The sequence below is a fragment of the Gallus gallus genome, chromosome Z (assembly GCF_016699485.2).
Source record: "Gallus gallus isolate bGalGal1 chromosome Z, bGalGal1.mat.broiler.GRCg7b, whole genome shotgun sequence".
Lineage (NCBI taxonomy): Eukaryota > Metazoa > Chordata > Aves > Galliformes > Phasianidae > Gallus > Gallus gallus.
In genome coordinates, this window is record NC_052572.1 from 83,191,891 (window position 1) to 83,204,442 (window position 12,552).

At 55.7% G+C, this 12,552-nt stretch overlaps 2 protein-coding genes across 2 annotated transcripts; both read left to right on the top strand.

Moving 5' to 3' along the window:
- The first annotated feature begins 1,993 nt into the window (after positions 1 to 1,993).
- Positions 1,994 to 5,326, top strand: LOC121108326 (adenylate cyclase type 10-like). The gene is made up of 6 exons (XM_040655913.1): positions 1,994 to 2,473; positions 3,031 to 3,083; positions 3,299 to 3,452; positions 4,124 to 4,316; positions 4,616 to 4,702; positions 5,039 to 5,326. Exons 1-6 carry the CDS (start codon positions 2,316 to 2,318, stop codon positions 5,324 to 5,326), a joined length of 933 nt encoding a protein of 310 aa, XP_040511847.1. The 5' UTR covers positions 1,994 to 2,315.
- A 21-nt stretch (positions 5,327 to 5,347) lies between these two features.
- Positions 5,348 to 9,287, top strand: LOC121108529 (adenylate cyclase type 10-like). Its single transcript, XM_040656231.1, has 8 exons — positions 5,348 to 5,870; positions 6,006 to 6,128; positions 6,730 to 6,984; positions 7,237 to 7,775; positions 7,894 to 8,001; positions 8,167 to 8,345; positions 8,720 to 8,918; positions 9,024 to 9,287. The coding sequence occupies exons 1-7, from the start codon at positions 5,636 to 5,638 to the stop codon at positions 8,907 to 8,909; spliced, it is 1,629 nt and encodes a 542-aa protein (XP_040512165.1). The 5' UTR covers positions 5,348 to 5,635; the 3' UTR covers positions 8,910 to 8,918; positions 9,024 to 9,287.
- The last annotated feature ends 3,265 nt before the right edge of the window (positions 9,288 to 12,552 follow it).

A 12,552-nucleotide genomic window follows, 5' to 3' on the forward strand; every position in this document is an offset into this window, starting at 1 on the left:
ACAATTTAGCTGCTGGTGCTGTGAAAGTATTGGAAAAGGCTGCCAGTTCAGGTTTTCTCTCTTGTTGATGTGTGCAAATTCAGATTTCCCAGGCTGCATTTTAGTAGCAGTTAACCCATCTTTGCCAAGGGAACATTTCAGACCAATCGTTGCAACCTTGCCAAAGAGCTGTCATTGAAATAAGGCTAACGATCGCAATAGGCTAAGATACTAAACCAAATACGACCGAGAGTGAGAAAAGCACAGAGGCAAGTAAGAGCCTGCCGTAGTTTGGTGTGTGTGCCTTATCTCCGGAGGATGCTGTACGAGCTGCACGTTTGTTGTAACTTCTGCGTGCGCGCGTGCTGATGAAATTCACAATTATCCTTCCAAACTCCAGCAGAGGGCGATATTTTCCTGCATATGAGCGCAACCCTTCCCGAACTCACCCGAGCAAATTGCCAACGTGCGGTCCGGAGGCGTTAACGTTATTCAAACCGCTTTTGGAGAAGCAAACACTGTGATCCTAAGTCTTCTTTTAGGGCGCCATTAAGGATAAATTAGGCGTATTAGTATAAATTAGGTGTCGGCGACAGGTAAGAAAAACAAACTTGGGAAATGTTTTAGAAAGTGATTATTTAGAAAATTAAGTGACTTTCTCCCCATTAAAACCTTTATTTTGGAAGTCTCCTTAGGCACAGAGTCGATGCTGGAGGTCCAGCAGCAGCCGTTCCGTAATGGGAGCTCTCCTCATCTTTGGAGTTGAACAAAGATCACAAAAATGATGTTGTTCAGCCTAGGATGATGAGTAAAGCTGCAGAAGGTCTACCGGTCTGTAGACTGTAAACTGGAGACTGCTCTTTACTGGATGAGTAAAGCCGCAGAAGGTCTGCGCAAGGTTAAAAGAACTGCATAGGGAAGGGTGCGAGGCTCATGGCAATCAGCTATTGCCTCAAGCTCCAGCATTTGCTTTCTCCTGCCTGTAGTTGCATAGTGTCTGCAACACTACACAACCAGAGAAATTCTTTCATCCTCAAGCACGGCTCTGGGAACAGCCCTGGGCCGCTCCCTGCCGGGGGAAGCGGCTGCTCTTTCGGCAGTGGGCCCAGCCTGCCTCGGGCGCTGTCCTCGAGCGAGTGAGGAAGCCCTGGAGGCCGTGGCTCGGTGTCAAGGGGGAAGCCTGGGTCACGGCGGCAGCTGCTCCACGCACGGGCTACAGAGGACAGCGCTGGCAGCCCACTGCGTTGCCCCAAAGAGGGCAGCTCTCTGGGAGGTCGGCGATGACATTCCAGAGCGACATCCCAGGCGATGGAGGACATCACTGCCCGGTGATTGTGATGTCACTGTGGCAGAGGGTCAGCCGCCCCTCAGAGCGGCCCTGGGCTCACTGTGCCGCCTGGAGCGGTGGGCGTCTCGTCCTCGTCCCTCGCAGCGGGGCACGGTCGTCTTGTTCTGAGGTACCCCGGTACCACAGGGCGCTGACAATGGCTTCTGCTTGGGAGAGGAAGTACTACTACTCCGATCTGGGGAAGAAAGTGGTGCTTCTCCCCAGCCTCCTTCTCCGTGAGGAGTTCAAAGACATTGGTTACCCCATGATTTTTGAGGGAGTGCTGCTCCTGGCCGATGTCTCAGGTGGGCTGGGCGTGGCGGAGCCCCCACAGACATGAGCCCATGGGACGCTCCAGGCCCTCGGCAGCTCTGCCGCGAGACAGGGTGGCCATCTTGTCACTGTGCAGGCCTCCTGCCATGCTGCCCAAAGAGCGGGCAGCTTCTCCTGGGCCGTCAGCCATGGCTGTGACGAGCGCTGAGCTGGGGCCGGGGAAGGGGTGAGCTACCGGTGCACGCAGAGGCGTCCTGATTTGCGGCTGTCTTTCTGGCAGGTTTCACTGCCTTGGCAGAGAAGTGCATCCAGGAGCAGGACTGCAGCAGGGCTGCTGCTGAATCCACGCCACTCTCTCTGTGTGCCAGGCTAGTGTCTGTTGGGGTCAGCAGCGGGGCAGCGTTTTGCGGCTTCACTGGCCATCCCGAGAGGTTTGAACACACAGGTAGGGCTCCTTTGTCTTAGGAGTGTGAGGCTGGCATGGGTCTGCTTCAGTGCATCGGTGTGGACGAGGCGGCTGGGCTGAGGCAAGGACACGCTACAGCCTGCTGGGGCCTTGGGGCGGGAGGATGGGCTCGGAGACGTGCGGTTCCCTTTGGGTCCGCTTACCCTGCAGTTGGGTTGGCTTGTGCCCGGGAGGGGAGGTTGCCCTTGGCCTTGAAGGTTTCCCAACTGCGCTGACGTATGCTCTTTCTCTGTGGCAGCCCTTGGCTTTAAGGTGAATTTGGCCGCCCGCATGATGGTGGCCTACCCGGGGGTGGTGTCCTGTGATGCAGAGACCTGCGCGGCCTCTCGCCTGCCCAGCTACTGCTTCAGAGCGTTACCAAAGAGAAACTTGAAAGGCGTTATCAGTCCCACCACTGTCTATCAATACGTGGGGACCACCGAGAAGCAGTAAGTGTTCTCTGAGCTGTGCACGTGAGGGGAGAGGGGCCTCAGGGGTACGACCTTGGCCGAGCAGAGGGCTCGAGTTCTGCAGCGAGACCAGGCTGCTCTCCCACAGACCTCCCTTGCCTGTGGCTGAGAAAATCGGAAGCCCTGGTGTGGGTCTGCTTTCTGCCTCTGTGCCCTTGTGCCTCTTGCTGCTAAGAGTGTGGAAATGATGGCACCGGGATGGGGAAGGCTGGCCTGTCTTTGGACACACAGGGTAGCCTTGCGTTCTTTGTCCGAGCGGCTTCTTCAGTACAGCCTGGCTTCTTTCCTCATCTTGGATTTCTTTGGTTGTTGCCTCCGGCAAGGGACTTTTGTTAGCTTCGGCTGTCGTGCTGTGGCTGCTGGGCTTCCTTATGCTCGAGGCTGTGCTGATGTGTCACCTTGAGCTTCGGCCAGGGGAACATGCTCGGAGTAAGATGCTGCTTGAGAGGGGGGTCTCCACTCCTCCACAGCAGGCTCTGCGTGCTCCGGCTTCTGACCAACTAGGCGACTCCTGTTTGCTCTTCTCCCCCTTCTAGACAACGTGACGTGGGCGTTGCCGAGGAGAGGTCACCCTATGGTCCCTTGCTGGGTAGGTGGAGAACTCATCCGAAGCCTACTTGCTTCCCTTTGCCCAGTGCTGGGGGCTCTGCTGTGGGCTGCCCCTGGCACACAGCTGAGCGCCACGCAGCCGCTTCCTCCCTCCCTCCCTCCCTCCCTCTCTGCTGCGGGATGGGGGAGAGAAGTAGAGGGGCTCCCCGCTTTTCAGCATGCTGCAGCAGCTCATTTCCTTGTGGGTCTGCACAGGTCGGGAGGCAGAGATTGACCGCTTTGAATTCTGCTTGGAGGCCTATAAGCATTTGGAAGAACCACATGTCCTGGCATTTGTGGGCATTCCAGGCTCTGGAAAGAGCCACTTACTTGCCGAGCTGGCCATTTTAGGCCGGGCTGCTGGGCACAGGTAAGCACTGTGGAGCTGTCGCTTTGGCACCCCTCCGCCACCCATCCCCTGGCGTTTGCAGAACGCAGTTCGGGTGCTGCTGTGCCCAGCCCTTGCACTGCAGCCTCCCAAAAAAGCCTGCTGCGGACCCAGCCAAGCAGTACCCACCTCCTCAGAGAGTTCCAGCTGGCTCTGTGAGCCACTGTTCTCCTCCTTTGCCCCTGGGCCGAGCACAGAGAGACGGAAAGAGCTCCAGCTGAGGAGCTGAGGGGAAGCAAGGTGGCCCATCTCAGAAGCGCTGCTTGCCCTCTGGCTGTTTTCCAGAAGGAGCACTGGGGCAGAAAAGCCTTGCTGCGGGCCGGGCGGCAGACGCAGACCCGCCACCTGCTGAGGCCTTCCTTCTTAACCCAATGAGTGCCTCTGCAGGGGGTGCATAGTGCGAGCCGGGCTGGGGCTGCAGAGGCGCAGGGGCCGCGGCCAGCCCTCCCAGTGACCCGCTTGCAGCCGCCCACGGGGGCTCTTTCTTATACGACGAGTGGAAAGCTCGGTCCTCTCCAGGACGCACTTGGAGAGTCCCGCTTTCCTCTGCAGAAAGGACCAGGCGGCTCACCTATAAAACACTGCTGTCCAGGCAGGCTGGAGCTACCGGGAGGCAATTCTGGATCTCAGCGCCTTCTGCTTTTGCACCGCAGGGTCAACGCTGTGGAACTGGCAGAGGAGAACTTGAAGCAGCCCTTCTCTGCCATCCGTCTGCTGGTGGCCAGGGCACTGGGTCTCCAGGCCGGTGAGACTTGCAGTGACAGGCAGCGCGCCCTGCAGACCGTGCTCCAAGGCACAATAGAAGAGAGCAGCTATTGCTTGCTCAACGATGTTTTCTTAGTGGAGGTGAGAGCGAGAGGCTGTCCTGCTTGGATGCTCTGCTGGGAGCAGCTCAGCTCAGGGCTGGGACTCGCGGGGCTCGTACCCCACCTGTCTGATTCCTGTGCCCAGGAGTCTCCCTGTGCGTGGGGTGCTCCTGTGCCACGCATGTGTCCTGGGTCTCGTTCAGCAACCTGGAAGTGGCATTGAAGTGGGGCTGGTGCTGGCCGCACGCAAGAGCAGAGGCATTCTGCTCTGCAGTCTTGCTTTGCGGGATAGGTGTGCCTAGACCCTCAGCTATGTTCCTCTCTGTCTTTCCTGGACAGTTTCCCATCACAGACGAGGTGTGCAGGATGCGTCACACTGAATGGAACAGTGCGTTCCACCTGACTTGTACGCAAGTGCTACAGAAGGTGAGCACGTCTCCCTCCTCCCGCCTCACAGGAGCCAAACAACCGTGCTGGCTGCGGGCTCCGCGCTGGAGCTGCCTGAGGGGGTGGCAGGATGAGGCGCCCAGGTCATGGCCCTTCAAGAACTTTGCCCAGCTTCTCTCCTTCTGCCAGGGAACTGATGTTAGAGGAGGCCTTACAGTCTCTCAGAAGCAAAGTTGCTAAACTCCTGGAGAGGGAGGTGGCCGAGGAGAGGCTTCTGGCTATCCCCTTGTCTTGAGGAGAGAAAGTCCTCCCCAGAAGACACTCAAGAATCCACCAGATTCCACTCAGAGCCACCTGTTTTTTTTTTTTTTTCAGGTGCTTGGAGGGGAATTTGGCATATTTTTCGTCGACAATGCCCACTTTGTGGACTCTGAGTCCTGGTCTATCGTGTGGCCCCTGCTCCAAAGCATCACGGTCCTTATGGTCATGAGCTTAGCTCCGGGCCATGCCAGAGCAGAGGACATTTTCAAAGCTGCCACAGACAGCACAACATCGGAGAGAATCACCTGTCTTCGTCTGGAAGGGCTGAAAGCTTCCGACGTGGTGCGGAAAGCCTGCCAGGAGCTTGGAGTGCGCAGCATCCCCAGGGAGCTGGCAAGGTAAAGCCAAGTCGCGCAGCTCTTCTGAAGGGGTTGCATTTATGCTGACCACGGCTGGGAATCGCCCTGCAAAAAAGGCAGCCACGGGGCTGATGGGTCTCTCCTTAAGCCTGGCCATAGCAGGTGTGAGCTGAGAATGGGCAACTGCCACGAGGCAGCAGAGTGTGGATGGTGTCAGCCCTTTGCTGTTGCCGTGGCTTGCTCTTCTGTGCTTTAGGCACTGTCCAGCAGCCTTTCCTGATGGATTCCCAGGAACGCTGTGGGTCTGGGGGGCCCCAGGCACTCACGCCCCATCCAGAAGCCAGGCGTAGCCATGTTGAAGAGGCTGGTTAGCCTACGAGACCCGAGTGACTCACCACCCACCAGAACTGTGCTGCACCTTACTTCCCTGGTGTCGGTTGTGCTCCTGCCCAGGTTCCTGATCCAGAGAAGCTCTGGCGTCCCATATTACTGTGAGGAACTGCTGCGCTCCCTGCGTTGCAACAACATGCTCTTGTTGCACACCGGGAGGCCGAAGGAAGGAGAGGACAGCTGGCAGAGCCTGATGGGTAAGCACCCTTGTTGCCGATCAGCTGTTGGCTGTGGTGCATCCTCTCCCACACAGCCGCACCTTGCTGCTCCCTTGGCAAAACACCAGCTCAGCTCCTTGTTCATGCTCCCCGTGCTCTTCCTGTCTTCTGCAGCCAAGGCATCACCCGCTGTCACAGCTGCCTCAAGCCCGGGTACCGGGAGTGACGGAGAAAGGATGTGTGCCATCAGACCAGACGTGAGCCTGGAGACCTCCATGCTGCCGTTTGCCTTGAAAGGTGAGGAGCTGAGCAGCGCTCGTCCAGTTTGTGGCTGTGCCCCAGCTTCGTTTCCTGGGGTGCAGGTGAGAGAGAGGCTGAGCACCTGCGTGCTGCAGTCACCCCCTCAGCCTCGGGGCTCAGCCAGGAAGGTGACTCCAGTCCAAGCAGGCTGTGGTTTTCCCCTGTTGGCAGTGGACCAGCTCTGAGCTGACCGGTGAGCTGCACACCATGGGTGGGGGAGCTCTGAGTCCAGCTCTGGGCTGGTGAGAATGCTTTGTGCTCTCTGTGTGCACTGCTGGCTATGAACCCAGTGCAGACCTAGTAGGTCCCCCTAGTAGGTGGGACGTGCATACCTGCTGGACCGTGCCCTCCCCATCACCGGTTGGGAGCATTTGTCTGTCTGAGTGTCTCTGTTTTCCCTGGCTCCTGTGACCTGTGACTGGGGGGGGAAGCAAAGCCATCTTGAAGATACCAACCCTGGGCTCTGGTTGCCCAGCAGGTGCCGTCCTGAGGAAAGGAGGCCAAAGTCCTCCCCGTTTGCTCAGGTGAAACTCTCCGGCTTCTCCAACCTCAGGCTCAGGGACAGGCAAGACAGAGATGTGTTGCTTCTTCTTGGCAGAGATTGCGCTGGCTGAGCTGGACCGGATGGATCTACAGAAGCAGATGGTTCTGAAGTTTGCAGCCATCATAGGGCCGGTGTTTACAACCCAGCAGCTGGTTCACATCCTTCCCATCTCTGTAAATCAGTGGATTAATCCACTGCTGGACATGCTGGTGAAGGACAACATCCTGAAGCGGCTGAAGAACACAGAGGAGCTGGAAGATGTGCAAGGTGCTCCAGAGGGGCCGGCCACCTCCGGGCAGGCAGGAAGCGGTAAGTGGTGGCTGCAGCGTGAGCCCAGGAGCGCTGGGGCTCCACAGGGCCCTGCTCACGCAGCTTTGTGCAGAGGGAGATTCTCAGTGGCTGTTGGAAGTGCCTCTGCCACTGTGCTAGCAGGCGCTGGTCGGAGCCCGGGCTGGGCTCAGACGGCAGCAGCACTCACCCAAGTGTGGCCTTTGCCCCAGTTGGGGCAGCTTTGAGGTCTGGCCTCCGCTTTGGCTGAGGCCAGGACTCATTGCCTTGCAGCGGTGGAGAGGCCCTCCGTGAACATGGGGTCCAGAAAACAACAGTCTGACGTCCTGGCCTTCTGCGCCCCACTGCTGTGGGAGGCGACGTACGAGCTGTGGCCCACGAGGGAGAGGGTGAACATTCACCGCCAGTGTGCCGCCTTCCTGGAGAAGCATGCGCACAAATGCCAGAGGTGCCACGGAGGGGACTTTGTGGCCTTCCACCGCTTCGGCGTCTCCAGCCCCCAGAAGCAGGGGAGCTGCCAGGGCTCTGCTGATGAGGATGACTGCTGCAGCTGGGAGGCCTTAGTAGTTGCTGGAGAACACCTGAGGAGGGCCAGGACCCACCCTGCAGAGGGCGAGATTCTGGCAGAGGGCGAGCAGACAACTCTGCGGGCCGAGGACGGTGGCGAGTGCTCCTGCCAGTGCGAAGCCATCGCCGAAGCAGTGCTTGTGCCCCTGGCTCGCCACTACAGGGCAATGGGCAGCACTTCCCAAGCCCTCCATTATGTGCTGGAGTGTGCGGCTGCCTACCTGCACGTCTCCAACAGCTACATGGTGAGTTACCCTGCTAGCCAGCACGAGCTGCATTAGCAGGGAGGAGGCCTGAGGGCTGACGGGGCTGGCCGCAGGCTCTGCACCAATGCTCACCTGCTGTCTGTGTGCTTGTTCCAAGGCCCTCATGAAGCTGAGCGAAGCAGAGGCTCTGAGGAGCTCCGTCAAAAAGGAAAGAAATGCCATCGACCGCTTTGAGGAGGCCATCTTCTTCAGCCTCAAAGGAGAGGTAAAGAGGCAGGCAAAAGCGGAGGGTGTCCGAAGAGATGCAGCCATACGCTTCCCCTGCTGGCAGGGAATGTTCCTGCCACAGCCAGCCCCTGGTCCATTTCTGCAGTCTCTGCAGGTCTTGGGCAAGTCCTCCACATCTGCATGCCTTCCTCTTCCTGTACAGGTCTGCAGTAACGTGGGATGTGTGAAGCTGGCCAAGGAAATGAGCAGGCAGGCGCTGAGACTGCTGGAAAAGCGGTTCCCGCGAACCCGTGCCGGGGCCTTTGTCAAGTCTCTGTGGGAAGGGTTGAAGCGTGCTCCTCAGGCCACAGGCAGAGCGTCCTTCCTTCCCCAGGAGGCTCGGTAAGCAACAGAAGGGACCACGCGGGAGAGGAAGAGCCCTTTTGTACCTGCTCCCACGCATCCAGGCCCAAGCCTGCCCGGGTTTCAGCCCATTCCCAAGCCTTAGCAGGACTGAGGCATTCAGGCGTGATGTGTGGGTAGAGCCAGGGATGGCGCTGCCTCACGCTGCCTCCCCTGCACAGCACAGGAGAAGAATGCACACCTTTGGGTAAAAAGCAGCTTGTGCTGACGGATGCTGTCACGGAGTCATCTAGATAAATCCCTTCTTCTAGCAATGTATCTGGCTAGCCCCACCGCCCTGCTTTCCCTTGCCCTGTCTGACTCAGTGCTCCACAGCTGTGCCTCTGGGCCCAACGGTTTCTCTTGCGTGGCAGGAGGAAGAAGCAAGCCTGGCTGGTTCAGCGGAGCAGATGCCTCTCCTTGCTCGAGGACCTCTACAGCCAGGAGGGCACATCTGGCGGACAGAGGTTCTCCCGCCTGGCAGCACTCATGAAGGCCAACACGGACAGCAAGATGCACTCCTATCAGGCAGCAGACTCACACATTGGACAAGCCTTGAATTAAGGAAAATAGGTCAGGTTAAAAGCTATGTGCTTTCATGGCGTGCTGAATTGGCAGCTGCAGATGTGGCCTTGCGAAGCCAGCTTTTGGCTGCCCATAACCGATGCTTTTCTACAGGCTTAGACAACGAGTGCAGACAGCGGGTGTCCTGTTTCTCCAAGTGACACCGTTCAGGTACCCTACGTCTGGAATGCAGACAGCAGGCTAGGACAGTAAACCACAAATTAACAAAGAAGCAACGGATTGGTGGACGGAGCTGTAGCCGATGAGAGGACCGGCCAAAGCCAGGTGAAAGAATACAGTGAGGAAGACCATGGCCTTCATCAGAAAGACCACCAGACAACCAGCAAGAGATACCACGCATGCGTAAAAGAACTGAGACGTGGGGGGGGGAGGGGAGGAAGGGGGAAATGTCAATCTTGTGGAAGGGGGACTCATCGTAATAACCCAGCCTCTTCTTGGACAGCTAGTGCATATGTAAGCAGCTTGTTTTTGAAGTGTGTGCCTTTCCTGACCTGTGGTATGCAGGCTTGGAGGGATTACCCCCCTGCATCCGGCGTGTGCGCAGCGCTGAGTAAACATACCTGCTTTATAACTACTCTGTGGTTATAGAGTGTGATTCTGCACGCCAATTTGGCGAGCCAGCCAGGAGGCTCTTTGCTGGGCCGTGGGGCTGGTCGGCCCAGGAGGCACTTCTGGTGCGCCCCAAGAGATTCTTGGAGAAGACTCCCTGGGCCAACACATCCACCATGGAGCAGGGAAAGAGCCCCGGCTGCGGACCAGGTATGTTGGGAACAGGGAAGCCGTAAGTCGTAAGCGCGAGAAGTAGATTGTGTTTTTGCAGTGGAGATTTCCAGTATTTCCGTATGTAGCACAAGATAAGTTGCCTTTCACAAAGAAAGCTCCTGAACAGAGTAAAGTTGAGGCTGGGGTGATCTGACCTAGGTGCAGTTGGCGCAGGCACTAGGTCAGGTAACTCTACAGGGTAGGGGAGAGTCCGGTACAGGCCGGAACAAGTGTGCTAATTGTTGAAAATATTGTCCTCCTATCACCATCAAAGGTGCAGAACATACCCAAAGACAATAGGTTGGTAGCAGACATTGCTTAGAAGTGTAACGTAGCAACAGCGTCAGAGGACTGTGAGCCTGGGATGCTCAACCAGTGAGTGCCAGGAGAGGCTTGACCTGCATCGGACCCAGGGTATGTCACGGAATGGATTTCACGGGCAAGTTGTGCAGTTTCTCCCTTGTCAGTAGGGATTGCCTATTACTGCAGTAGTAGTAGGTGTTGCCCGTTATTGCAATAACGAATAAGCTGCTCTTCACAGAGCTCTTTGCCTGATTAGAAACTGTTGATCTTGAGCGTGTTTCTCACAGTCTGGTGCTTGTTGGATTTAGGGAGTGCAGCGGTCAATCATGGCTAGATAAAATTCCGTAGATAAGGAAGAACAGAGAAACCCCCGACGGGATCCTTTGAGCTGTGTGCTCCCTGTACTTTTCCCTAGGATTAAACTCACTCACTTTCCTCTACGCAGCGGTGTTCCCCCCCTTGCCGTCCTGGCCTCGAGTCAAGTCCTGTACCTACAGGAGGGAGGCTGGAGACAGCTGACAGAGTGCAGGGTACTGGCTCAGATCAGCCCCTTAACAGCCCACCTGAACCGAGCTCTGTGACTAGTGCTGATACTGAAAAGATAGAGCTCTGCCAGCTTAAGAGAGAATCAGAACAATGCAAAAGGGAGGTTATAAATTCTCCCTTTCCTAAATCTAACACCATTATCCCCACTGGCACTTCCGTGTATCCTCTTAGGGAAGTTCCAATGTTATCAGGGGACAGAGGAGATGTAAACTCCCCACTTGCGAGTGGAGAGGTGAGAAATTTCAAAAGGGAAACGAAACCTTTAATGAAAGATCCTCTTGGATTAGCAGAACAGTTTGATCACTTCTTGCTCTTGGTCATCAATTCAGCTTATGAAATACTGGGATTTAATTTAACTGGGAACACCTTAAGAATAACGGAGGTAGAGGGATCAGGAATGATAGTTTCACTTTTTGAATTACTGCTGAATTAAAATGGGGAGATAAAATAGTCACAGGGCAGTTGTCTTGTGTGCCAGAAGCAGGGACCAATTCACTGGGGAGAGGTTGAATAGTTAAAGGAGGACTGCAGTTGAGAACTTGTGAAACAGGTAGAAAGGTGTCAGTGAATCTGCTAAGAGCCGACGATGAAAAAAATAGATAAATGCAAAGGTGTGGGCAGGGCAAGGAAGCCGGGGTGGACTCACAATCACTCCCTGAAAAAAATAACTGTCCGAGGAGGGAGTGAAGCTGTGAAGCAGCGACAAGATCCCATACCTTTAGAAAGGATAACGGGTCTAAAGCCTGTGATACAAACCTTGGTTAAGAATGGTCTTCTGGAACTCTGTCTGTCACCCTATTACACTCCAATTTTGCCAGCACAGAAGGCAGGTGGTACCCATGGGCTGGTACAAGATCTAAGAAAAATGAATGAAACAATTCCCAAGCGACGCCCCCTGGTTCCGAACCCCTATGCTTTAATGAGTCTGATCCCACAGGAACATGAAGGGTTTAGTGTGATCGACCTAGAAAATTGCTTTCTGGACCTGCTCTTGGGACTCAGGGAGTTGAGATCTTTTTGCCTTTGATTGAGAGGACCCCGAAATGGGATGCAAGCAGCAAAAAAGCTTCCTGCGGGATCCCGCCCCTTGTACAGATTGCTGTATTAGTCATTGTCACTGTCTGTCTTTGTAACTGGTCGATGTTTGTGTTGTAAAAACGTTACCTGTGGAATTCCAGTCCCTGCTTGAGGCAGCCTTGTCTTACTGGGGGCCGCTGGTCACGACTCTTGCCCGGGGAACTCGGTGTTCCCGTGCCCTGGGGAAGCAGGTGGACTCCATCACCCAGCCACACCCAGGGCATTTTCAGCCGGTACCGAAGAGCGGCTGGGATAAGCAGCTGCTATGGGATGAAGGGGGTCCAAAGAAATTCTGGAAAAGACCATTCGGGGTCGTATTTTGGCTCAGTGGAGAAACGCCACCTATCAGCCGGGGGGACCGTGGGAATGGAAGGCTGTTTCTGCAGTTGGAACGAACAAGAGGAGTCTTTTGTGGTCTGTGCTGCCATCTGTTGTCCTTTGTGGGTACTAACAGTTCTTTCTGGGTTTCTCTTCATTCCGACAAAGGGGGGTCTCTAATAGTGCCGTTAGGTAAACTTTCCATGTTGTGGCATGCTTAGTAGGTAGGTGAAGTAAGGAACAAGTAATTAACAAGTACAAAGGGTGCAGCTTTTGTATGATAGACTACAAAGCGTATTGAAAGGCTATTCTGTTTTGCCAGGAGGCTCTTAGCAAAAGAACAACAGACTTAGCAAGCAGCAGAGAAGCCAGGGCCTCCACATGAGGTCGAACTGTCTCACTCTTGGCTCAAGAGGGATGCAAGAGATACTTCCCTCCATCCTCCTTCCAGCCTTCTCTCTGTCCTAGGACGAGCAGGTGTCCAGGAGTGGTGGCCTAGTGTTGAGTAAGCAAGGGTTGGAAGTCAATTAATTAGCAGTATACGCTTAGCTAGCAACACTTTATGTTTAGCCAGGATCTGTACGTTTAGTTGAGCGTCGGGAAGACTGTGAACCTG